This window comes from Diadema antillarum, unplaced genomic scaffold (genome assembly GCF_040938485.1).
Source record: "Diadema antillarum isolate AM-2024a unplaced genomic scaffold, OU_Dant_1.0 seq00001754_RagTag, whole genome shotgun sequence".
Classification (NCBI taxonomy): Eukaryota; Metazoa; Echinodermata; class Echinoidea; order Diadematoida; family Diadematidae; genus Diadema; species Diadema antillarum.
This window is the reverse complement of record NW_027272436.1, coordinates 685,160-711,400: the sequence shown is the minus strand read 5'-3', so window position 1 is coordinate 711,400 and position 26,241 is coordinate 685,160. Positions and strand designations below refer to the sequence as shown.

The 26,241-nt window shown below is 38.1% G+C and overlaps 1 protein-coding gene across 1 annotated transcript; it reads right to left on the bottom strand.

The window, feature by feature from the left end:
* Positions 1–752: 752 nt before the first annotated feature.
* On the bottom strand, positions 753–24,459 carry LOC139712066 (alanine--glyoxylate aminotransferase 2, mitochondrial-like). Its single transcript, XM_071623903.1, has 13 exons — positions 24,450–24,459; positions 23,889–23,962; positions 15,585–15,769; positions 15,088–15,211; positions 14,147–14,241; positions 13,003–13,162; positions 12,113–12,238; positions 7,788–7,953; positions 7,214–7,273; positions 5,115–5,203; positions 3,662–3,811; positions 2,923–3,021; positions 753–863 (listed from the first exon to the last, which is right to left on the bottom strand). Exons 1-13 carry the CDS (start codon positions 24,457–24,459, stop codon positions 753–755), a joined length of 1,449 nt encoding a protein of 482 aa, XP_071480004.1.
* Positions 24,460–26,241: the final 1,782 nt, after the last annotated feature.

The following is a 26,241-nucleotide window of genomic DNA, read 5'->3' as shown; positions in this document are numbered from 1 at the left end:
TTTTCGCCCTTTCTCATTTTAGGATTAACTAACATCTACAGGTATATGGAGTTTGTGTGTTTCGGAATAACAAACTTCAGGGATAAAGAACTTTATTTCATTTTCTGAATAATGAACAACCCTTGGCAGCCAGCCAGGCTATACTGTGTGAACAGAGACTGGCACTTGAGAAAAATGATGGGCTAATGATGGGATCACTGCAAAAACATCGGTGTTAGATTTAACGCCACGAGTGTTAAATCTAACACCATCAAGTGTCAATAGAGGACCACAACCACAAGTGTAGAAAGTATGTTGTGATGGCGTTGAAAAGTGTTCACCTACTTCATGGAGTTAATTTGACACTGCAGCTGGTGATATTTTTGACACAGCGCTGGTGTTAATTCAACAACGACACCGCATGGTGTTGATTTGATATTGCTGGTGTTAATGTCAATGGTATAACACCCGCCCAGCTTCAATAGGAGACCACACCAACTGGTGTTACTGTGGTGTAAATATGTTCACACCTTTTTTTTTTTTTTTCAAAAATGAAGTACTTTATCGGAAAATTCCTCATCGTCCTGTTGAAGTTCAAAATCAACAAGAAAAACAGTAACTAAGAAACTATTCAAAAAACAATTTTATATTTTGAATTGATACCCGGAGGTGTTGATCTAACACCACAAATGAGGACTGAAAATTTAACACCAGCTCGGTGTTTCATATTTAACACCGGACTTTTTGCAATGACGAAACTGACTCTCCCCTCCTTAATTCTTGGCCTGCCTGTCGCGGTGTCTGAGCAACGCCTGACGGAGGACTGCTACGGCAAAGTCTGCATCTTCCTTGGTTATGCACATCGGTGGCTTGATGCGGAACACCTATACAAAGTTGCGTAAGAGAAGAGAAGAAGGGGGAGGGAGAGGTTGGAGAGGATAAGAGAGATATTGTCAGCATTTGCATACATCTCACAGTGAAAGTCTACCTATGGTCAAACTTTGCCAGGTAAAACATAAATCAGAGTATAAAATGTAACCATGGTCAACCGCGGCCATTCATATCAACACAGGGGGGGGGGGGGGGGAAGAGATGCCACATGATAATGGAGATCGTGAATAAGGCTTGATGTATGAAATTGTGTTGGAATTCCTCACAATGAAAACTTCTATTCCTCACTTATTTCAGTTTTTAATGAAACTCAAGTAAACATTTCGTCGTCGTGAAAGACGTGATAATTTTGGACATTAAATCTAAATGGTTTGAACGTAGTATAGAAGAGGTCATCTGGGAACGAGTGGAGGGACACACACTCGAAAAGAAAGGAGACCTCCGCTTTGATCTGTCGCACATGTGGGACCGGGCCATTCCCAAGTTCAAGTCGTCTTGTCTCGTGCTGGACAAGGAATAGTACGCACGCATGAAGATTACACGTTCTCACGTAATAGATAGCCGTCCCTTACAGAATCTTCATATTGCCCGAGGAAGCTTATTGATGATTGACGACGAAACGTCTCTTCAAGTGAGTTTATTTCCAGTATTTTTCAATCAAATAAACATCATCTACTTCGACTGGATGAATGAGAGAAACTTACCGTACACGCGTTATAGCTGTAATGTAAATCTCAACAAAGCCTACTACTGCTCATCACTGCTCATCACTATTATACACTACACCATTCATTTTCCGGACATTTCTGATTTATGGCCGAGCACACGTTATATTCTATGTCTTTTGCAAGCCTCAACAGGGAGTATGATGCACGAAGTAGGCCCAACACTATTGATTTTCAGCCACCATCACCGGGAAAATTATATCAGCAGTGCACCAATGAGTCTTCGTCACAAATCCTCATTATTATGCGTGTCAAATGAACATCAAACACCATGTATCAAAGTGTGTCTGACATTGGAGATGACACCAAACTTGAACACTTTGTTAAATTGATGTACCATATCAGTCGCATGGTATCTATCTACATGTATATGATATTATTCTTTTGTACAGTAGGTATAATAGGTAATTCAGCTGAGGTGTATTATATACGTGGAAGCATTCTCACATTATATCCGAATATTTAAGTCGAAATATAAATACACAAAATCGTATTGACTAAAAAAAAAATCTTCTTTTCCATTATATTTTGATAGGATTGCGTGAAATTTTAACAGTATAGAATCAACTCTCAGTGAATAAACAATAAGGTTTGATGCAATCGACTTCATTTTAGAGTATCAGTAGTAAGCAATGCCAGATGCACAAACTGCAGAGACCTCGTGTATTTTGCTTCACTTTACCTTCTCCGATTAAGATTTACCCCCACGAGCATCGTAAGAAAACATGTTTCCCGGGCTTTATCTAGATGACATCTGGACGTTTATACCCATCTTTTAAATTGAGTTTAAGAAGGATCAAAACAATCTAGGCATATACCCTCCCCATTTTTATTTTTATCAGCAGGAAGTGGCTGAGGACGTCGTTCGGTCGTCGTGTGGGAACCGCCAAACTTCTCATTGCCTCATCTGACGAGGATTATTGTAAAAAAAAAAATCCCCCATTACATGTGCTGGTAGATCTTGATACAGTTAATTTCTGAATGAATAGCAAGTATACCCAAAAGTGCCAGCCAATTTCAAACAACATTTTCAACAAAATCTCCGAAGTATTCTAGATTGTGAAACACAAATAATCAAGTTCTGTTGTATCTGATGATATAAAGTCTAATTCATCACATTTCAATGCTGCAATGAATGCTCTACTTTAAATAACAATACTATCATTAATCTCTTTTTTCGTAAATTATGACATAATTTGCAATTTTGCAACACTCACTGCACAGAATTTCTTTTGTTTCTGAACAACAGACAACTGTCTCTGGAATGTGTGGGAGGAACAAAAAAAAATGAAAGATGATAAGATCGAGTAGAAAAATTGAATCTTACGGTGCCGTAGTAGCCGCCCCTTCCCAGAAGGATTCCCATCTCCTTGGTGTCCTCCCAGATGTCCATGAATTCTGGCACCGGAAGAGGGTTTCTTGACTCCTGTCAGTCCACACCAGCCAAGGCAGACAGATGAAGAGAGAGAAAGAGACAGATAGATAGAGATAGAATAAACAGCAAGGGGAGAAGCCTCAGAAGTGTTGCATTTGGCGGGTTTTTTTGTTTGTTTGTTTGTTTGTTTGTTTTTTTAAAGTAAAATTTTCGCCCTATTCGGAGCTGTCATGTCTTAAGGCGAAAAAGGTGAGTGGTGCACGAGGATAAGGTTGAAGGGTTGAGGTATAGCTAGCCTAAAGGGTCCAAAAATTATTAATTAGAGGTAGTACACGGGAAGCTCTTTTGAATTCTTCTTATATCTTTTTTAAACGCAAAATATAACGTCTGAGTTGAGGGAAACAACATCTCTAAAGGACATTGATTATCCTGATGATAGATAAAGAAATCCAAATAAACCTTAGCATTTTTCAAGGAAGGAAAAAAAAAAAAGAAATGGCCAGAAATCACTTTACATGCTGTGTAGTAGCCACATGGAAGACAGACAGAAAAACATGCTGTATGCAGGAAGACATAAAGGTTTGATAATGTAAAATTCACCAAGTGAATATGACGGTTCTAGCTGAAAAGAATTTTTTGAAAAGGAGAAAAAAACACGGAGGACATTTTGTCTTCGAAGCAGAATCCTCACCTTGTTTGTGACCATCTCTACTCCAATCATGAGTCCCTTTCCTCTGACGTCGCCGACGATCTCGAACTCGTCTCTCAGCTTCTCCAGCTCCAGCAGTAGGTGGGTGCCCACAGCGGCCGAGTTTGCTTGTAAACCCTCGTTATCTATCACCTAGCATTCCCAAAGAAAGGAACAACAGTGCAGTTCAGGAATACTTAAAGGCTTCATGACATCAAATTCCGGTTCATCCTACGTGTCCATGAAGATTCCTGCTGGAATGAATAGGTCTTCACATAAGAACATCATCAACAGTTTGATTGAAATAATAGAAATTGTTTTTAATTCTCCATTTGCTCCTTTTTCCTGCACCCACTTAGCTCCACCCATCCAAACTCTTTCTTGCCTTTCGTGATGTCATCAACAGCAAGGTTAGCTGAAATACAAATAGCAGTACCTATAGTATATTGGTCTACTACAGGTGACAATAGCAAGACCACTTTCATACGATTCAATACCACATCTTTTCTTGCCATAATCTCAATCCTGGTACATTTTTCACAAAAAAAACCCCCACAACAACTGACAATCACACTTCATGGGATATAGTCCTATATGAAGTGTCTTGCTCTGTGCAATGCAGTTATTTATTTTAACTAATTCGCCATTCATTAAGTGTTTAGGTTTAAAGTGTTTAGCAATACCATAAGATATTGTTGGCATTAGCTGAGTATACGTGAATTATGTTATAATTAAGTTTTAATCATCAATATTATATTGCAATGGTGTGCCCCTTTAAATGCTATAAAAATAGAACTTACAAAACAATACTTTATGATCAATGATATCAAACGCTTCTGAAGGTCGACATAATACTTCCAGTAAAAATTTTTCTACTCAAAAGCAAACATTTAGATTATATACATCAAAAAAAAAAATCACACAAGTTGCTAGGAGAGTATATGGAACGTTTTTCCCTGAAACCAAATTCCTTTCACATGTGATATTATATTTTCACCTAAAAATTCCAAAAATCTCACACTAAGACACTTTTTTTAAAGTTTAGCAAAACAAGTTAACTGTGAAATCGGACGGTACTTGGTAAAAACATCTTTTGCACCACTTTTACGTGCAGGAATAACTTTTGATATTTTGCCTGTGTCAGGAGAGACCCTCTTTTCAAAACAACAATTAATCATATTACTCAAAGATATACCTGAAATATGAATCGCTCTTTTAATCACTTGCGTATCAATCGAGTCCCAACCAGGAGATTTACCTTTTTATTATCTCATCTCATTAGAAGCAATGGTTTAATATTAGAAAGCCACGATGAGAATTCTATTACTTTCTTTGTACTCCTTTGTTTTAGTTCCATTGTTATGATTAAAATGAGAAGGGGCGAAGTAAATGCACGGAGAATTTAGACAGGTAAGTTCTGTAGAATCTTTTGTTTTTTTGTGTGTGTGTGTTTTACCTCCAACACAGACGAACCAACAGCACATGAGAGAGGATTTCCTCCATACGTGTTGGAGTGCATAGCTCCCGCCATAGTGGCCGCGATCTCTGTGAAACATTGATCAAGAGATAAAAGAAACCTGTCTTATAAAGCAACTTCGCTGCATTCAGTTCAATCTCGATGTAATTTAATCATAGAAGCGCTTATTACGCTCGGATCAATCTCTTATGTAATGCTACGTATATGTCCTCCTCCCTGTTAATGTTGTGCTAATTGGTATCACTGCTAAAAATGTCATACTATTACCAGAAATAGAAGTGTAAAAGAATTTTAACCCGTTATCTCTCAGTATTCTATTTCCTCATGGAGAGTCTCAAGTGACTAGGTGTTGACAGCCATTTTTGCAAAATAAGTTTTGCCTTTAAGACTTCCAAAGGCAAGACTTTGGAAATCTGATTTAGTAAAATCAATAGAGGTGCTGTCATTACTCTGCAAGTGTGAAGCTAAAAGCTCGTGAAATATCAAAAGCTACTAGTAAGTATAAAGAAACAGTGCTTGTCACAAACTAAAAATGTCCATTTAGAATTTAAAGAGTTCTTTGGAAAATATTTGAATGAATCTCTGCAAATTATACATATTATTTTATATTTTTTTCTTTTACTATGTCACAACATGCAGATTGAATCTTTATTTGCTCAAAGACATCAGCGCAAGTTATGCCTCATCTGAAACATGAATATTATCATTAACAGGAAAAAAAAAAGACATTTTGCTTTCAATACATTTCATGTCATATCCACATCCACATTAATACATCTTTACGCATGCTATGAAAGGTGGCAAATCCTGGTCTATTCAAATTGGTTCAGTCTGTACTCCTGGAATACCTCATCATGATGTTGAGTCTTCTTAAGAATTAATTATTGTAGACAGAAAGATATAAAGATAGATGAATAGATAGAAAATAGACAGATGGTTGACAGATAGAAGTAGAAATTTCACTTTGATTAGGTGAATGCATTCAGTCATTTAAAGGTATAAAGAAATAGTATAATTTGGACATTAAAGGGATTGTATATTTTGGTTGAGACCTAACTTACGATTTCTAACATATTTTGGTGAGATAATAAGAAACTTTTTATGAAATATGAAAGAGCGTGTAATTTTAAGAGTAATTCAGGGTTTATTTGATAAAAATTGGTTTTGAAATGGCTGAGATATCCAAAAAAAGAGCGATCCTAATAAAAAGTGGGACCCACCTTTTATTACCATTACTTTGTTTTACTTTGTTTTTGGGTGCCTCAGCCATACCCAAACCGATTTTCATCAAATAAACTTTGAATTCCTCTTAGAATGGTATCCTCTGTACTATTTCATAAGTGGTTTCCTGATATCTCATAAAAAGTTAAAAGCCAAATTCTCATCTCCACCAATACTAAACTACCCCTTTAAATAGTGTATTGGTAGCATTTTAACGTGACCTTTGACCCGTGACATTTTTATCTCATAACCGAAAAAAGAGAAACATTGTCAAGCAATACATGTATAATGTACTAAGTTTCATGAAGGCAAAAATATGTTGAGCCATTTCTGAGGTACGGACAAGAAAAGTGGAATTTTAGCATTTTCACTTCACCTTTGGCCATTGACCTTTGACCACATGGTCTAAATCTTTCCCTATAGAGAAACTTTATTTGGTAATACATGCAGGCACCATTAGTTTCATTGTAATATACCTACAGACATTGCGAAGATAAAATATAAAGGAAATAGTAAAATTTTAGAATTTGACCTTGAACTTATGACCTTTGGCCTTGATCACGTGCGCCCAGAAATTGATAGAACAGCCTCGTTCACTCGTACATACATATGCCAAGTTTCATGTGGGTATCCCAAACGGTACTTAAGTTATATATGACGTTTACAAAATCGTACGGACGGACAAGCAGAAAACATTGTGCCCTCGGCGACACTTCGGGCCTACTAGTGACGTCGGCGGAGGCATGAAAATAAATCAATATGATTTTATTTTCGTAGATATAGATAGAAATGTAGAGAAAGGGAAAAGGGAAAAAGAAGATATGAAGGTCACGAGGGGGTTGAAACCAGCCAATTACCTGTAGTTGTTGCTACTGCAGCCAATGGGATTCCATTACCGATTCCCTTTGCCATGGTCACTGTTCAAAATGACAAAGAACCACGTAATCACATCACCTACTTAAGAGACATGAGTTTGTGCTTATACAGGTACAGAAACTTAAATTTGATATAAAGGTCATAAATTTCCCTAGAAACAAGGTTTTGAAAGTCTTAAAAAACACCTCATATGAAATACCTCAAACACGGTTTAGATGACGACACGCCCTGTTTGATCTAACTGTAAAAGGGCAATATAGTGAGATGCGCAATGGCACAGTCCGAGTGAGCTAAAAGGGACTCGTGAATAGGTGAAAACGGCAGCTTTTCAACTACTTTCGATTATAGGGTTTACGACTTCAGGAGAACATTACAGGCATTTCTAGTAAATCTGGCAAGTGTAGATGTATAGGTAGTTGGAGGCGCCTCTGCGGCTGATCTTGATTTTAGATACAGCGCGTGGAGACAGGGTGGTGAATCGTAGTTGTATACTAGTAGTATATATTCTGCTTGGTGCATGCAAAGGTGATATTAAGTGATAGACATTTCACTTACCAATGTCTGGCTGGACGTCATGCGTCTCGAATCCCCAGAAGTGGCTGCCCATGCGGCCAAAGCCTGTCTGGACCTCGTCGGAGATGCAGACGCCCCCTCGCTCCCGCGTCATACTGAAGTACTCCTTGAGGATCCCTTTCGGGTACTGCACAGTGCCTCCTACACCCTGGAGTGATAGGATGGAAAAGTTTAGGTACCTTGGCAGATTAGCTTTAACGCAGCAAAGCTGCAGCCACTCCAATCATCGGCCCTTGCGACGGTCCCTTGAAATGCCTGTTGTTCAGCCGTTGGACCGATCCTGAGGCGCTCGGTTTTAAAGTGGGCATCTCATTGGCTTGGAGACAAAGTGGCGACATGGTGGCAACTCGAGCCTCCGGAGTGTCACGGAGTCACGGTCACGAGGTGGTCGCGAGGACTCTCCGCGACGGCTCCTGGAGACTATAGCCTGGTCTCCGAGAGAATCGAACATGTTCATCTCGCGCGAACATGTTTGATTATTCGGAGATTTTTTCCATCAGTCTCCAGGTGGTCACGGAGACGTCTCCATGCAGACGCCGATACTTTGTCCACGAGGTCTCCAAAACTTCTCCTTGTTTGGAGACGTCTCGGACGTTGTCCTTGAATCGCCTTCTTGGTGGGGGCGCAAGCCACGTGTAATTTTGGGTCTTTAGAGTCCCACAAGTCGCGGTAGTCGCAGCAAAGTCCCCCACATATACACATGTCGTTTGCGTGATGAATGATAACCCAAACATAAAGTTACATTTTACATTGCTTCCTTTTTATAAGCTTGATGTTCCCGCGCTATTCTAAGGCTTAGCTCAGTTTAGATTGCATTCTTGATTACGATATCGACCTTCCTGCAGTCCGTCGGTAGTCAAATTTCTGGACTATTTCTACGATATCTTTATTAAAGTTGCTTTAACCTGTAAGCGTCATATCGAGTGATGGCGCGACAGAGGTCAAAAGTTCACGCACTTCATCAGCTTTCCATACCGCCACAATGTTTGTGAAACTTTCATTCCTTTCACGTCAGTTTCACGGCAGATAACTTTTTTTTTAATTGAACTCGTTTGCTCTCGATGCCGCTGATATATATATATATATATATATATATATATATATATATATTATATATGCTGTTTTATGCATCTACATTGTAAGCATTTAAACCTACTCACGATAACGTAGTTTATACATTTGTTGTTACTTTTCCTCTACCACTGTCGATAACTCAGTTTACTCTTCAAGAGTTCTGTTTTGTTCGTTTTCTCTTGATACATCTGTAGAGAGAGAGAGAGAGAGATGGTTACCTCATGAGCAGTAATATGCATGCTCTTGGTTGCTGTTTTAAAATGATGAAGTAGCCATCCCCTGAATGCTGATCTCCTCTGTGTGTGTGTGTGTGTGTGTGTGTGTGTGTGTGATATTTATGTATTTATAGCGTGTGCTCTGCATGCAAAAAAAAAAGAAGGAAGTTATGTTAAAAAAGTGATTTAGTAGCACAATTTCTTTTTTTTTGTATGTGTGTAATAAGACACATTTGGATTGGCTTGATTATAGGCTGATCACAATAGCTTTTTCTGAGAGTTATGCAGAATTTCATGTCATTTTTCTCATAAAAACATGGTATGATTTGGGAAAAAACCCAAATGTATTGCATTGTATGCTTGAAAAATGATTCAGCAGCACAAGAAAGAAGAATACAGCTGCTTTTTTTGTTGTTGGATATATTAATTTCAATGTTAACATGGATTTGATATTGAATGAAACTCAAATAAAGAATATTATAAAACAAAAAAAGTGTGGATGTGTGTTTTGTGTGTGTGTGTGTGTGTGTGTGTGTGTGTGTGTGTGTGTGCTGCTGCTCCGTTGGTACAAAATCATCCTTGACTTATGCATGAGCCAGATATACTTGGTTGCATTCATTCAATGGCTTGTTTGCTGCTTGGTTTGATCAACAACCGCATTGTGCATCTCTATTTCCTGCATGTCCTGCATGGTATACCTTCTTCTTCTTCTTCTTCTTCTTTCATCATAATCAGACATTATTAGTCCTGCTCTAATCATGTAGAGTGAAAAACATGGAGCTAATGCTGCCTCTAACCCGGAGGTCAGAACTTCTGAATATCATGTTGATCATTGTAACGTATAACTAGCCTGTCTTTTAGATTCTTCGTCTTCTTTTTTTAAATCAAAATTGTGCAAATGTGTAGGCCTGTGTTATATTAAAGTCATTTATATGATAGTCTGGTGGGATTTTGGAAAATGTGAATGCAAGAAACATCTTAGAATGAAAGTCAAGAACTGATCTTTGAGTGCAATTCATGTATGTTGGAAGCATACAAACCTATTTTCAAAGCAAAGTTCTACGAGTTGGTCCATCTAATCTGCATAAAAATCTGTGGCTATCAGTTTATCCGCTGTATGGAAAATTATTAGCTAAGGATAGGGATTAATAATTGTGCAAAATGTTGCCAATATAAGCTAGGTATAATATGGGTTGTCACGCAGGCAGCACTGAAGATGTGTGTGTGTGTGTGTGAGTGTGAGTGTGTGTGTGTGTGTGTGTGTGTGTGTGTGTGTGTGTGTGTGTGTGTGTGTGTGTGTGTGCAGTACGTGTCTGCTATAGTGGGAACTTCATTTAGGCCCTATGCTTGGTTGCGTTCATTCAAGGGTTTTGTGTTTGCTGCTTGTTTTGATCAACAATCTCACTGTGCATTTCTATATTTCCGGCAGATCCTGGTGCTTTTTTTTTTTTTTTCATAATCAGGCATTATTAGTCATGCTCTTAAATAAGTAGAGTGGAAAACTTGGAAGTCTCTATTTCCTGCAGCTCTTTTCTTGGTACATGCTTGCATACCCGGTCGGGCATTATCGGTCATGTGCAGCACACATTATGCACAAAGTTAGAAATAATAAAATCCATTCTAGGTAAACAAGTTAGCAAAATAGAGGTCAGTGGCTGAGAATGAATTGGGGGTAACATCTTTTGGAATGCCGACAAGAATGAAGGATCTGGTTCCCAAACAGGTCCCTCCATTGATCTCTGGTTGCTCATGCAACGTCAGCTATTGTGTCTATCACAAACAATCCGGGAAAGCAGGCCGGGTTGCAGGAAATTCGTACTGCATGTACATATTACTGGAGACGGTGCAACAAGCTTTTAACCCTAACAGGGCCGGGGGGGGGGGGGGGGGCGGAATCCCCCCCCCCCCCCCCCCTCGACGTTTCGCGCTATAATTCTGTAACGCGAGAAGGCCTCGTCGCGAGGCTTCTTGACTTTCTTCGTGCAAGTCTCGCGCAACTTTTGAGACCAAATTTGCAACGTCCGCGCATACTTATGCGAAGCCACGCCCATTTTTGTAACGGAATGTCGCCCCAAAACGGGCACAATTTTGTGATTTTGTGTACATTTCCTATGGAAAACGGTGCTCTGTCATGAAAGTCATAAAAACCTAATTATTTTTACAATTAATCACTTTCATTGATTGATTTTGTGCTAATTATGGTAGAAAAGTGGTCAGTGACAATTTCCAATGAAAAAACAAAGAAAAAAAGTTGAAAAACAAGGAAATACATAAAAAATTCTGAAAACAATAAAATACATAAGAATTGGAATGAGTTTTGGAATTTTTTGTGATGTACAATTGTTGAATATGCTAAAACAGATTTACAGATCAAAAATTAGACTCTAAATGCTTTTAATTAGGCTAGAATAGGATCTTGAGCTTAATTTGCATAATTAATTAATTAAAATTAGAAATTGATTGTTTCAAAAAAATCTTACGACACAATCTTGTACATTTTGACGTGGGTCTCACGCATGCAAAATTTCATCGCGATCGCACCACCGATGGCCGAGATCTCGGGGGGGGGGGGGGGGGGGGGGCGGAATCCACCCTCTTCCCCCCCCCCCCCCCCCCCCAGTCTGAGCATAGCCAAAAAAGCCCGGCCCCTTTAGGGTTAAGGAATAGCGTCATGTTGGCTCCTTATGTTCTTTTCATCGGGAAACAGGAAATTTCGTGTCCCATCGCTTTTCCGTTTGAGCATGACACAACACCGTACTGCACTGTATTTGCAGAAAAAAGTATTTTACCATTTTCATTTTAGAAATATCATTGTTGTAATCAGTGTCATCATCGTTATTTTCATCATCATCGTCATCATCAATGACATTATCAATATCAGTATTCTTTTGCAATGGTATTAGCAGTATCATCATAATCACCATTATCATTATCATTATCATCACAATCAAAGAAAAAAGAAAAAGAATATTGCGCATAAAAGAGAGTCGCATGTACCTGCGAGTACAATTTTGTTACCTGCACACTTTCAGCGAAAAATCCAGCCACCTTTTTGCCTGCAGAGAATCTTAATACATCATCGTACTGCTCCAGGTACAGATCTTTTGCCTGGCAGTCATCGCTGCAGTCACAATTTCGAACGGTCTGTATGGGGAAGAAAACCGAGAAGGAAGAAACTGACAGTTAATTTCAGCTTTAATCAAGCTTTCATATTACATGTAGTTTAACCCTAAAAGGGCGGGGGGGGGGGGTTGAACCAACCCCCCCCCCCTCGACATTTTTCGCGACTATTCCGCCGCGCGAAATTTTTTTGACCGCGCCATTCGCTGAGTTTTTACTTTTAAGTCTCGCGCAACTTTTGACACCATTTTCGCGAAAATCGCGCATACCGTTACGACGCTGCACGTCCTTTTATACATGCCTGTCAGACCGAAAATGGCTCAAAAACGTGATTTTGTGTATAAAGTCTATGCAAATGGAGTTTTCTCACCTTATTCATAAAGATATGATTATTTTCACTTTCATAGGCTGAAATCAATTAATTTCAGCATAATCATTCTATGCTGGAAATAGGTTCCGTCATAAATTTCGCAAAAAAAAGATAAAACAAAAGGTCGAAAAACAAGGAAATACATAAGAAATTCATAAAACAATAAAATACATAAGAAATTAATTTTGATACCAGATTTTTTTCAAGTAGACCTACATTGTTTGGAATGCTACAAAGAATATCATCACCAAACATTAGGATTCTAGGAGCTTTACTTTCTGATCTAGAGCAAAATGTATGATTTTATGCATATATTAGCATAATTAATCAATATGATGAAAATTTCAATTTCTTTTTGTATAGTTTGGTAGATTGTCCACCCCCCCCCCCCCCCCACCTCCAACCGTTACGAACATGCCTGTACTGGTGAGTCCCTGCAGTGTTTGCCTCCCCAGGGTCCCCGGAATACGTCAGGATTAATGGTGTTCTTCATGCCGAAGCTGTTGGGGGTTGGGTATAACCACAGGTTCATGGCAGTGAGACCCAGCAGGTGTGGACTTGCCCCATGGTAGGCGTTCCTACTCAGCAAACAAAGGTTCGTTATATCGAAGATTTGTTAATCCTAAAACAACACAAGGTTCGTTTTTCCGAGAAACGCTAATTCCCTATACCAAGATGTTCGTTACTTCGAAAATGAAATAGGGTTTGTTAATCCGAACATTTGCGGCGTAGTTACGAAGGTTCGTTGTATCGAAGGTTTGTTAAGCGAACAAGGAGAAGAGAAGAGTCCTCCGGTCATGATCATCCTTCACACCGTATAAATAGGGTGACGTTCGTTATTCCGAAGGTTCGTTGATCCGAAAATTAAGTAAGGTTCGTTATTCCGAGAAATACAAATTCCCTATACCTACATGTTCGTTAATCCGATTTTTAATTATAGGGTTTGTTAATCCAAACATTTTCGGCGTAATTCCGAAGGTTCGTCATTTCGAAGGTTTGTTAATCCGAAAATGAAACAAGGTTCGTTATTCCGAAGGTTTGTTAATCCAAATATGAAAAAAAAAAAGCTGCGTCATAACGAACCTTCGGAACTACGAGCCTTATTTCGTTTTTGGATTAACGAACCTTCGGAATAACAAACATTATTTCATTTTCGGAGTAATGAACCTGTTGAATAACGAACTGTAAACGTTTCAATTACACATTCCACGACAGCATGTATTTTACAACCCGTTATTGAATGAATTGAAAATGTTCGTGAAAATAATTCATGAAGAAAGAATCTAGAATGTTGTTTACATTTGACGTTACATCTTTCGATATAGACAATTCCATATAAAGGACCAACAAAAGGAGCTATAAACATCACAGAAAGGACTGATGTCTTCCACTTAATTGATACAATTTCACTCAAGTACTTTTTTACTTCTTGTACCTTCTGCAATTGGACATTATCATGGACACTTGAGACATATCCAGAGTTTTCACTATATTTCACAGGCACAACACTTCACACACAATCATGTATATCACTTCTTCTGGTGAGTGTTACTTCGTCTGACCTAAAACTCAGGACGTCGTACGCCCCTGAGTATAATCGCGCCATTTGGACTGCCATGTCGTTTGCCTCGCCGCCGCTGTTGACAAAATAGATAACCTGCAACAAATGGGAACAGATCAGGCACTTTAGATATTCAACAAAGCGGAATATTGCATTGTTCACTACTTGCTGCTTCACTGATCATACTCCAGTCTCAACTGTAGACTATTGTAATGTTTATGGAGATTCAACTCAGCATTTCAGAGTCATGATCCAGAGCTATCAAAATATACATTTCAATGAATATCGATTACAGAAAAAGCGCGAAACATTATTGTTCATCCTATTTATTTGGAGATAATGGCATGATTATCATAATCAATACGAGCGATCAAATATTTCAGCACAATGAAAACCCAATGTTTACTGTGTACCCCAGCCCTTCATTGATACAGTGGCAATCTAAGCAAATTGGGGAAGCAACAATTCCTTTATATACTGTGGATGATGTGGCTCATTGTGTGGAGTCACTTCACATTCAGAAAACTCAGAGCTATAATACTGCATGAGTTCTTTTTGGACTTAAATGTGATTTTTAATTGCATTTAGAAATATATTCAACCTCTACACGCTCTTAGAATTCCGGCTGCACCAACGTTTCTATATCAGTTACAAAAGTATTACCTTTATCTTAAGGACTTCTCTTTTAAGACATTAACAGAGGACAATTAAAATTATGACTTTTTCTCACATGTATTGTAAACTACTGTAAACTGCAAATACCTTCATCCGTTCTATTATAACCTAAAACGCTACCTGGCAAAATGCATTATATAAAATACAGACGCTGTTCTTGGGATTTTTTTTCTTTACAGATTATTGTGTCCAGAATCATCCACTAGAAACGAAACATCATTCCGAAGTTTAATCACCCATCGAAGAAAATGAACGAACGATACTTGCCTTCAAGTGACCTGGAAGCTTTGCCCTCAATTCCTTGGCATACTGATGGATTGCCGGATGCATGTACACATTGGTGGTGTGCCACAGATTGTCAGCTTGTCTCTTGAGGGCCTCCTTCACATGCCTGATTAAAATTGATTATTTGTTGGTGTTTTTAACAGAACATAAAGTGAGAAACTAGGCAAAGTTGTATGTTATGACTGTAATTCGTTACAGTTCGTTATTCCTGTAAGGTTTGGGTATTCCGATAGAATTCATTATTCTGACGATGAAAATACAATAGTCGTTATTCCGAAGGTTTGTTCATTCGGAAATGAAAAGATGATCGTTGATCAGAAAACGAAATAAGATTCGTAATGCCGTGTAATGGGGGGGGGGGGGGGAACTACGTGACAAAAGAATGAACTACATGCATTAACAAAATGGGCTGCAAGGTAGAACAAAGCTCTCACGCACTTATGTGTCTTTGCATTATGTACTATAAGACGCAAGCTTACGGGTGGCAGTGTCCAACACTGACAGTCACGATGCCGCCAAACAGGTCCAGGTACCGCTTGCCGTCCACATCCCACAACCACTGCATGTGCCCCTGGTGGACCATGAGAGGTTTCTTGTAGTAGGTGGCCAGTGCTGGGTTCAGGTAGTTAGCCCTCACCTCCTTGGCATCCTTAAAGGTAATACCCTGCCAATAATTTATGACATATTTATATTATATTGGTTTATAATGATATTTATAATTGTTTATAATGATGTATATTAGCATTATATATATATATATATATATATATATATATATATATATGGGTGAAAACGTCGAACGATGTACAATTGGCTATTTTCGGGCTTTTCGATATTCAAACCCTTGTGAAATTGTCACCTTGGGGTGCTTTTCATGGTTTTAGGTATCATTTGGTAGGGGATGGTTGTACCTTTCAGAAAATATATACTTTGTAGTGTTCTTACTGCATTTTCTTTAAAAAATAATGCCTTGAAGCTGAAAAAATTGACAAAAATGCATATTTTGGGGAAAAATCCCAGATTCACACGTCTTAATTTTTGTTCTAATGCAATTCTACAGCTTTGTTTTTCCTTATTGTGAGTAAGCCCACACACTTCAACTATTTAATCAAGTACTTCTGCCATGAACGTGTGTATTATTTATCTTCTCAGGAAACGTTGTATTCACTTATGTCTGAAAAAGAACGTCTCTGAATGAATTATCTTTTCCTTGACGCAAAAATTCAGAATGACTATGAAAGCATGTAAGGCCATATCTATTTAGCGTCTTATCCATACTACCATTCCATCAAAATTTGTGAGTGAGCTGTGTGAAATAATCGTGTGGTGGCTCATTAAAGAAAATTATACTGAATAACCATCAGAGATGTTCAGTTGTTTAATGGTGTCATTAATGAAAGTGGATTATGCTTGAGATAAAAAGTGGTTATCAGTATGTCAGTGTGAGCCAGGCGACTATGATGATTGGCAACTTTAGTAGCATACTGTCCACAAAAATGAGTTCTGGTTGAAAACCCGAATTGGCGAATGTCTCTGATCAAAACGAATGTCCCTGATTGAAATTTTCTGAAGGGATATTCCCTCATCTGACACTTTCGCACTGCATGATACTTTCTTTGCGTGCTTATTTTACGCACTGACGAGCCATCCTGGAATCGAGTCAGCACAGTTCAACGACAGATATGCCCACAAATCTTGAAAATGTGAGTAATAACAAAAACTTTCCTGGTGTTTGTGCCGATTTATTAGAATTATTATTCCGTAGATTTGCCAATCAGTATCATTTGTGAAATTATGTATTTTAATCTTTGGATTAGAGGTAAATTAAAAAAGGATAGACAGTAAATATGTAAGAATCTGCACGAAAATCAAAGACCGCACGTCTCTGAGCAAAATGAAAAACGTCTCTGAAAATTACTGTTTCATGAAATAAAGACATCCACTATACAAATTATGAGAACATTAAAGTAAATTTATGTCTGGATGGGCTCAGTTAGTACAAAAGGAAGAAGTAGAACCAAGTTAACACGGGCATGTTGTAATATTAAGAAAAATGAAGCTTCCTGAAAGATGTTGAAAATATGTAAAAAAGTTTCAAAATTAAGATTTTCTGTTAATTGAGCAAGTGTAAACACATTGCCAGGACAGAAAATATGTTTTATGACTAGTAATAGGTCAATAGTCTATGATTATTATGTAGTAGTCACTTTAGTTTACGTATTTTTTAATGTAAATGTAAGAAAAATAGGTTTAGGTCAGAGACGTTCTCTGAACAAATAGGATCTGCTCTCAAACCAATATTAATGACCCACCATGGCGAATTGGTGCCTACGTTTGTAGCACATTGGTTCCTCAATCCAAATATAATGCCAATGTCTTGTAAAAATCAAACCCATTAAGTACTGATAAGCAAAGATGTTTACGTCAGAGACGTTACATTGAACGTTTTACACATTTTCAACTACTAGGTGTTTCAAAAAAAACATTTCCCACTTTTGATCATAAATATTTCAAAAACTATTCATTCGATAAAACTGTCATTGATATGAGTAATAGCTGGATAGTGTACAATTTGGTTGGAGGTAATTTGCACGTGAAAGCATAAATCAGTTTCATTAAATCTAAGATTGATTTTGAAGTAAGGTTTCAGATTTTGGTCAAATTTTAACCCTGTGTACAAAAATTGAACTTGGCACAGGAACCAATGATGTGTATGTGAGTGTGTGCTGACAATGGCCCTGAACAATGGACATGCCTGAACCACCTGTTGACTAGGCGTCAGTCTGGCGCTCCCTGGCACATGAATGCTTAATCAATAATTCATGTGGATTGCCCTGGGCACTGCTAGTCTGAATTCATGCACGGTAAAGTGCTTGCAAACACCACATTTCATTCCAGCTGGCAAATCATTTTCAAATTTTGCTTCACATATCACTAAATTTGGGACATAAATAAGCATAAATGATCTGAAGTTCCTCATTTTAAAACAACTGTCCACTAATCAAATAGTCTGACAATTTTTTCGCTTTTTCGAGAAAAAGAGATCATTTTTGGTAAAGAGTTCAGTAGCTTTTATCATTGGGGCGATTTGTTTCAGAGTAGATTTATTTAAGGCTCCATATACACAAGTGTATATATACTCTAATTGATTTTCTTTACTTCCTGTCACCACGTTTACGATAGAACAGAAGGTATTCATTGTAATTTTGTTTTTCAGAAGTAGGGAGAGCACTGACCCGACTCCACGACAGTATCGACAGGCGTTTGACTTTACACAGATACTGCCAGAGGCTGAATAAAGACTAGCTGTGATAGTGGAATTTCTCATGAATGAATAATGAAGCATTCAAACCCTGGCCATTGTTCAGGACCATTGTCAGGGTGTTAACCACACACTCCCATACACACCCATTGCCCCCTGTGCAAAGTGAAATTTTGTACAGAGGGTTGAAAATAGAGCAAAGTCTGGAACCGAACTGTGAAATTAATCATGGATTTCATGAAACTTATTTATGCTTTCATATTTAAACCACCTTCAACCAAATTGTACACTATTCAGCTATCACTCATATCAATGACAATGTTATCTGATATATAGTTTTTGAATTATTAAGAATCAAAAGTGGGAAATGTTTTTTGAAACACCTAGTACTACAATAAGGAGTAGATCTTTCATTATTCCACAGTATATGGCCCTCGTATAAATACATCGTTCTAGGTAATTTACGCAATCTAAAAACAATGTTGATTTTATAATTTTGATCAGAGATGTTCATTTGTGCGTACATTGTTCTTCCAGTGCATGATAGATTCATTTTAATATCATTTTAACTCTATCTTTTTTTTTCTTACAGCAAGATGGGAAGACCGGAAGGATTTTAAATGCTCCGAATATTAGAATTTCGTCCTGCTCAGGATCTTTAGGCTCAGTCACGTTCATGGAGCCTACAAGTTCCGGACAACGGCCGTGGTACTGTCAAGACCGGATGGACATCTTGGAGGTGCCATCTGTTTATAAAATAATGACTATCCCAACCCCTGTTTCAGGTAGCAAGCGACGCAGTGGGTACCATGCACTGATTGAAGACATGGAATACCAAGTGGAGGGGAAATACAATTCAATGTTATAATGCGGACTCTGTTTTTAATGCACATCACTACGTTTGCTTTTGAGGCTGTAAAATCTGAGGCTTACACGCTAAGAGATAAATGTTCAAATTTGCACCTAATTTGTAACAATAGCAGCACACCTGCAGTGCATACTTGCACCCTTAATTGTGCTGAATTGCACTCTTAATTTACTGCCTTTTTGAAGTTTTGCTAATTTCTGCAAACAAGTTCTCGTACAGTTGATAAGAATATGCAAATGAGTGAGCTAACCATGTCATAACCTCACAATTTTCCATTGATCGTGTACAAAAAATAATGATACGGTACGGTCCCTAATAAAAATCCGAACTGGCCTGACAAAAACATACAATCATATTTGAGGTATAGTGATCAAATTGAAATAGTATTAGTAAATTTGTTATAGATTTGGACTACATTTTAAAGAAAACATATACAATATTGATAGCATGTGGGCACACCTTCGCATACACCGGAAGGTGAAATACAAAGTAGTGGTTATCATAAACAAAAACATTTCTTGACATATGCCTCGGTAAATGATTTCTCAATGAATGTGGAATGTTGAGTTACGAGCATCTTTTAAAATAGGGAGTTTGGTGTTTAATTCTAGTGATAACTTACAGCCGAAACGTCCCTGATGGAAAAGCAGATGTCTCTGATATAAACAAATAATTTAGGTAAGGTAGTCAAAATTGCAAGTATTCCATGTAATTTTTATTTGTCTGTCATTCAAAAGTGTTGTAAGATATGAATAATATAACAAGGACAGGTTTGTTGTTGATTTTTGGTGTAGAAATCGAAATTCCTCTTACAATTTGGAGGTTTGTAGATACAATCGGTTATTATGAAAAATAATTCAAGTTGAAATTACCATTCTGAATTGTTCACAAAAGATAAACATGTGTTTAATGAAAGAATAATGTTGTTTGTTCACAAACCTCGTAATTATGGATCAAAGGACATCGTTTTTATTGTCTATGTCTGAGGAACGTCTATGAGTGAAACCTGAACGTCTCTGATCAAAACATGGCTTCCTTTTAGCATCTGTAAAGGGCTTTTATGGGGATTTGACCAAGCGAAATGCACTAAATTCATTATTAGTATCTAGTGAACATTAACATTTAAACAAATGAGACCCCTGCTATATGTTTTGTTCAAATGAGATGAAAGTGAAGATAAGAATATAAAAATCTCTGCTTACATGACAAAAACTCCACTTTTACTTTAACTTCCGTGTGTACAAGCTTTTGTAAACTTCACAGGAGGTAAACAATATTTTAGGAACAAATTAACACAGTCTTCAAAAGCATGAACAAGATGAAAATATATTCATTTGAATGTTTTTCTACCCTTCATTTGAATTTTCACTAAAACAATGTTTATTTTAGTCAGAGACGTTCGCCAATATGTCACAGTTCTATCTAATCTTGAATAAAAACAACACCCTTCGAGATATCCCAGTATAATCGGGTTTCCAGGAAAGTTGATATCAATGACATTAATTGACTGAGATATATTTATATCAGCGAGTGACGTTTTTTAATTTTGACCCCTGATTTGCCCAATTGTACATCGTTCAACGTTTTCACCCATATATATATATATATATATATATATATATTTACATATATATACTAGAGTAGGTTATACACTATATAATGCGTATTATATTCACTGGATGACATCAATACACAGAAAATAGACATAGAAAGAATGCAACATATTTTCATTTTTCAAGCAGAATGAAAAAGAGCATGTACTTAACTTAGACCTATACCTTTTCCAGAAGACTTGTGGAACGATATTACCCTTAACAAATGATACAAACAAGTCGAGGGAATAATGTGCTATGCTTTTCAATCAAACAATGACAATTTGTGGAATTCTCTTTATATTTTCTTTATATCGTTTTCCGGCAATAACACGATCTCGCGTAGATGTATAGAGCTATTCTTTTGGCTGTGAATTTCAGAAGTGAACGCCAGTCAGAGGTTATGATAATAATTTATACGAGTAGTTGCTGTAAGTATAATATACTTTCGTTCATGCCGATTCAAACAATGTTAAAATGAGGAGAGACACGGGACTATAGGATGTTATACGTCACAATTTACGGGCCATAAAAGATCTATTGGCCTAAAAGACGTCATTCTCCAAGTATACACTATGTCTGCTACGACCACAGATCGGTGATTACAGCGTTCGCGTGAACCACGGGATATAATTATCTCGTATATAGATCGGCAAATGTTGGTGAATCCTTTTACTACCATCTCCCAGCTGCCCTTGTGTGCTTGCAAGTGAGATAGAGTGCTGTATGTGAAGAGCTGTGTGTGGTTCCTGAGTTGGTTAACTTCATTCCTCTGTAATCAAATCTATCATATAATATTATACATAAATTATTACATGATCAGTTCACAAAATTATGTCGGCCCATGCAAGCTTGGGTGAAATATTGCTCTTCATCAGCGAGTTCCGGTACAGATTGGTTTGCAACGGGTTAACAGGGCTATACCACAGCACTTGGGGGTTAGTAGGGGATCTCAAACTGACTGGAAAGAGTGAAAAGTGGACGCCTAAAGCAGTGGCGTATCTAGGGAAAACGGCGCCGGGGGCAAGCGCGAAAATTGCGCCCCTAATTTCTGAAAAAGACTATTGTTGAACCCCAACCCCATCCCGGTAGGGACTTTAAGCAAAGTCCACATGATATGCTTTTCAAGCCCTTAAAAGGGGTCTTTTGAGGGTGATTTAAATGTAATGAATTTTGATAAATTTTGGCGAGCGAGCGCAGCGAGCGAGCCGAAAATTTGTGTATTTCAGCTGACAAAACATGGAATTCTTGTCGTTTTTTGCTTATCAAATCTTACAACTCTAATCAAGATAGTGACGGCCTTATAGTAACGATTTATCTATACCAACAAACCGAGTACTTTAAAAAATATTCTAAATCAGAGGGGCATTTCATGAAGCATTTTGTCGGACAACTTGTCGGACAAAATTTGCTTTCAGCCAATCAGAAGCAAGGATTTCAGTAGCTTTTAACAGTTTGTCAGACGAAATATCTGACAAATTGCTTCATGAAATGCCCCCCCCCCCCCCCCATGTACGCGCGAGTGAGCCGAAATTTGTATATTTCCGCGTCATCATCACGTTTTATTCTTATCTCCTTTTTAATTTTGATAAATTTTGGCGAGCGAGCGCAGCGAGCGAGCCGAAAATTTTTGTATTTCAACTTACAAAACATTGAACTCTTGTCATTTTTTGCTTATCAAATCTTACAATTCTAATCAAGATACAATGTATAGTGACGGTCTTATAGATAACGATTTTTACTAACAAACTGAAGACTTGAAAAAATACTCTTTTAATTAGTACGAGCGAGTGAGCTGAAATTTGTATATTTCCACGTCATCATTACGTTTTGTTCTTATCTTGTTTGATTTTTTTTGGCGCCCCCCCCCCCCCCCGTATGTTCGAAACCGTTGGCGCCTTCTTTTGATCCAATTGGCGATCGCTTCAGAACGAAAGAAATTGCAACCGCTGCTCAGTGAAACATTTTGCCTACTAAAGTGTGTGAACACTATAGACATTGTCATTTTTTCCGCTTCATCATCACATTTTGTTCTTACCTTCTTCTTCTATATGAAATTTAGAGAGCGAGCGCAGCGAGCGAGCCGAAAATTGTATTTCAGCTTACATAACATGGAATTCTTGTGTGAACACAATAAACATTGTCATTTTGTCCGAGTCATCGTTATGTTTTTTTTTTTATCTTTTTTTGATTTGGTTTTCTGCCCCCCCCCCCCCCCGGTGAGTTTCTTCTTCTTCTTCTTTTCTTTTCTTTTCTTTTTTCTTTTTTTTTTCTTCGTTTTTTCTTTTTTTTTCTTCTTCTTCTTTTTTTTTTTTGCGCCCCCAAGGAGTGGCGCCCGGGGCACGTGCCCCCCTTGCCCCCCCCCCCCCCCAGATACGCCACTGGGGCCCTAAAGTAACCTGAGGCACCTATACTGCATGTATTTTGAAGGCATACACGTGTTATACTGCCATCTTCAACAATTTCATCATGCTCACGGACCATTCACTCAAAAAGGGCGACGGTCAAATTATGAAGTTTGCTGCATCTTATGAAATCTATAAAACAAATTATTATACCATATAGGCCCTATAACTTTAATAGCATAGTAGACAAGAGTTATAACATACTGAGTAGAATATAACCCATGAAACGATGTGGGAAGGACATGTTTCAAATCTATTGTTGAGCACACACAAGTAACCACTGAAGTGAGACAGAGGAATCAGATACCGGTACACTGTATATGAATTTACAAGGGGACAATAGCTAGACGGGCATTCTTTTCTCTGTTAAAGCAAACCCCTTGGCAGAGTGGTTTTTTTTTCTGAAGTTGCTTATACTCAGCAAATGTGTATCGCTTTGCTCTGAGTATGAAAACCGGAGGTCTGTTTCATTGATATGGAATGTGTAATGCCGTAATTACAGGCCGTGTGTAGCCATAGTAACAGCAATCCCTGCAGCTTCCATCAACTGCACTTATTTTCTTCATGATTAAGACACACGGTATAGGCCCACGAAACGAATGTTATTAATTGATATCTCAGCAAGTCTATAATACCAATTTATAATGTGGTCTTACCTCATATTCGTTTGGGGTAAAGTCACACGGTGGCATGCTGACTCCATTTGGCAGTTCTTGCTTCTGGGCAATACCTGTAGGTTTTTTGGTGCCCCCCCCCCCCCAAAAAAAAAAAAAAAACAACAAAACAAAACAAAACAAAACAAAACAAAAACAAAAACGAAAAAAAGAACAACGAAGGAAACAAGCATGGCATCTGTTAAGCAAATTACATTGCACTGTTAGCTGGCATTCAGTGACTTCATTGAACTATATAATGACGGCACCTATACACTAGGGCAAGACTGCAAAATGCAATTTAATTGAAAGAGAGAGAGAGGGAGAAGCAATGGAGAGATAGATTTAGCAACCACAAGTTTTACAAAAAGTCTCGATCAGAATGAACTCATATACCGGCCCCTAATCCATTAAAAACCTGATATTCTATACCTTCTTACGATTACAAACGCGACACACAACATGGTTCCTGAATGATTCAAACTATAAGAAACTTATGGTTTGTTGATGTTGTGATCAATCAAACACAAACTGGCAGTCTCCTCATCTCAAACGCGAGCTCACCTATACCCATACTCTGCATGCAATGTGCTGTACAAGAAAAGACATTTTCATTTTCCTATCAAGCACATTTCCAAAATTTTACATGCACCCGTAATATGATCATTGTAAATAATTATTTTGATATACAACTCCTGCATGGACGAAATATAGACCGTTATCATGAACGAACAAAAAAAAAAAGAGATTTAATGGCATTTCTTGCACAGAGCAAAAAAGAAGGTGATTTCACCTGCTACATCACCAAGTTGTCAATTATTTTGTTTGATTGGTCACTCTTTACAACTTTCTTAACTGATTTTTTTTTTCATCAGAATTTGGTCAAACTTTCCTTGTCCTGTTCCTCTCACTTTTCTGGTTTTATTCAGACAAACTTAATTGCAGGGCAGAATTTCAACTTGAATCTTAGGTAGTTTACCACTATAATATGCACTGACTTTTACATTCTGTTAATATTGCATCATGCAGTAATATGAATATAGTTCTCATGATCATGGGCATAGTAAGAATTGTGAACTGTAATGAGTATAGTACGTTCATTTACATCTTAACATACCAGTGCGCTGATAAATTAATGTCTTCTGTCTCATTCTACAATTTGTTCTAGGCCACCTAAAGACACTAAAGATCCGTTTGTCCACCTGAAACTCCAGCTCAAGTGGCCAGCATAAAAAAGAAAAAAAAAAAAGGATAAGGGCAAGCCCTTTACATGCTTACCACGATGCACTGGTCGGCCAAATGTCGCCGACAAAACCGGGGCTGATGCTTCCTTTAGATTCTGAGACCTTGCAAATCTTTCCCAAATCCTCTTCATTCTGTTTAGAGGGAAAAAGGTGCTCATCATTATACCTAATCGAGTTGCGCCTCGCTGACCGACAACAGTCGTGGACAGTTATAACACTCGCTTCGAGAAGGTTAACTTGACCGACTGCTGATGCTCAGGTATATTACCAGTGACCAGCATATAACGTGCCCGAACAACAAGCTATCTATATATATTTTTTTTACGTTTGAAAGGGAGATTGTCATTAAGATTGATATCTCGCTGAAACAGGAAGCTGACGGACCTCAACCCTCCCTTGCTTGTTGAATGTTCCTTGGCAAATTTCTTCAATTTTCCGTCCACGAATATCACCGTCTCCTTGAGCATCAGTCCCTTTGCCAAGCTTGTGGTAGCCTTTAAACAAGGCGACTCGCTCTGCGTGCCCCCGTATAGCGCGTTTACCCCACAAACCTGTTGGCCGGCGAGTGGAGCGAGCCGCCTTTATCCACTCGTTCAGGGATGTGTACTTTTGTCGTTGTTGTTGCTTTATATTCTTTGACAAATTTGCGTACAAATTTGACGCAGAAAATACACACGGCACCAAGGCAAGCCTCGTTAATATTAAGTAACTATTCTTACTAAGAATAGTTACTTAATATTAACGAGGCTTGCCTTGGTGCCGTGTGTATTTTCTGCGTCAAATTTGTACGCAAATTTGTCAAAGAATATAAAGCAACAACAACGACAAAAGTACACATCCCTGAACGAGTGGATAAAGGCGGCTCGCTCCACTCGCCGGTGTCACAGTCGATTCGTTCCGGGTTCCGGGGGAACCGATATACCGGCCGAATCCAGTCGATTAGTTCCGCGGAACGAATATACCGCACAATAGGCAGTACGCACAAACGTTCCGCAACCGCCGATCCTATCCGGGTTGTGCGAGTAGGCCTCATTAAAAACAAAATAATATCTGTTTATTGTGGATGTCTATACCAAACCCAAAAATCTAAGAAAGCCATTTTTTCATTTTAT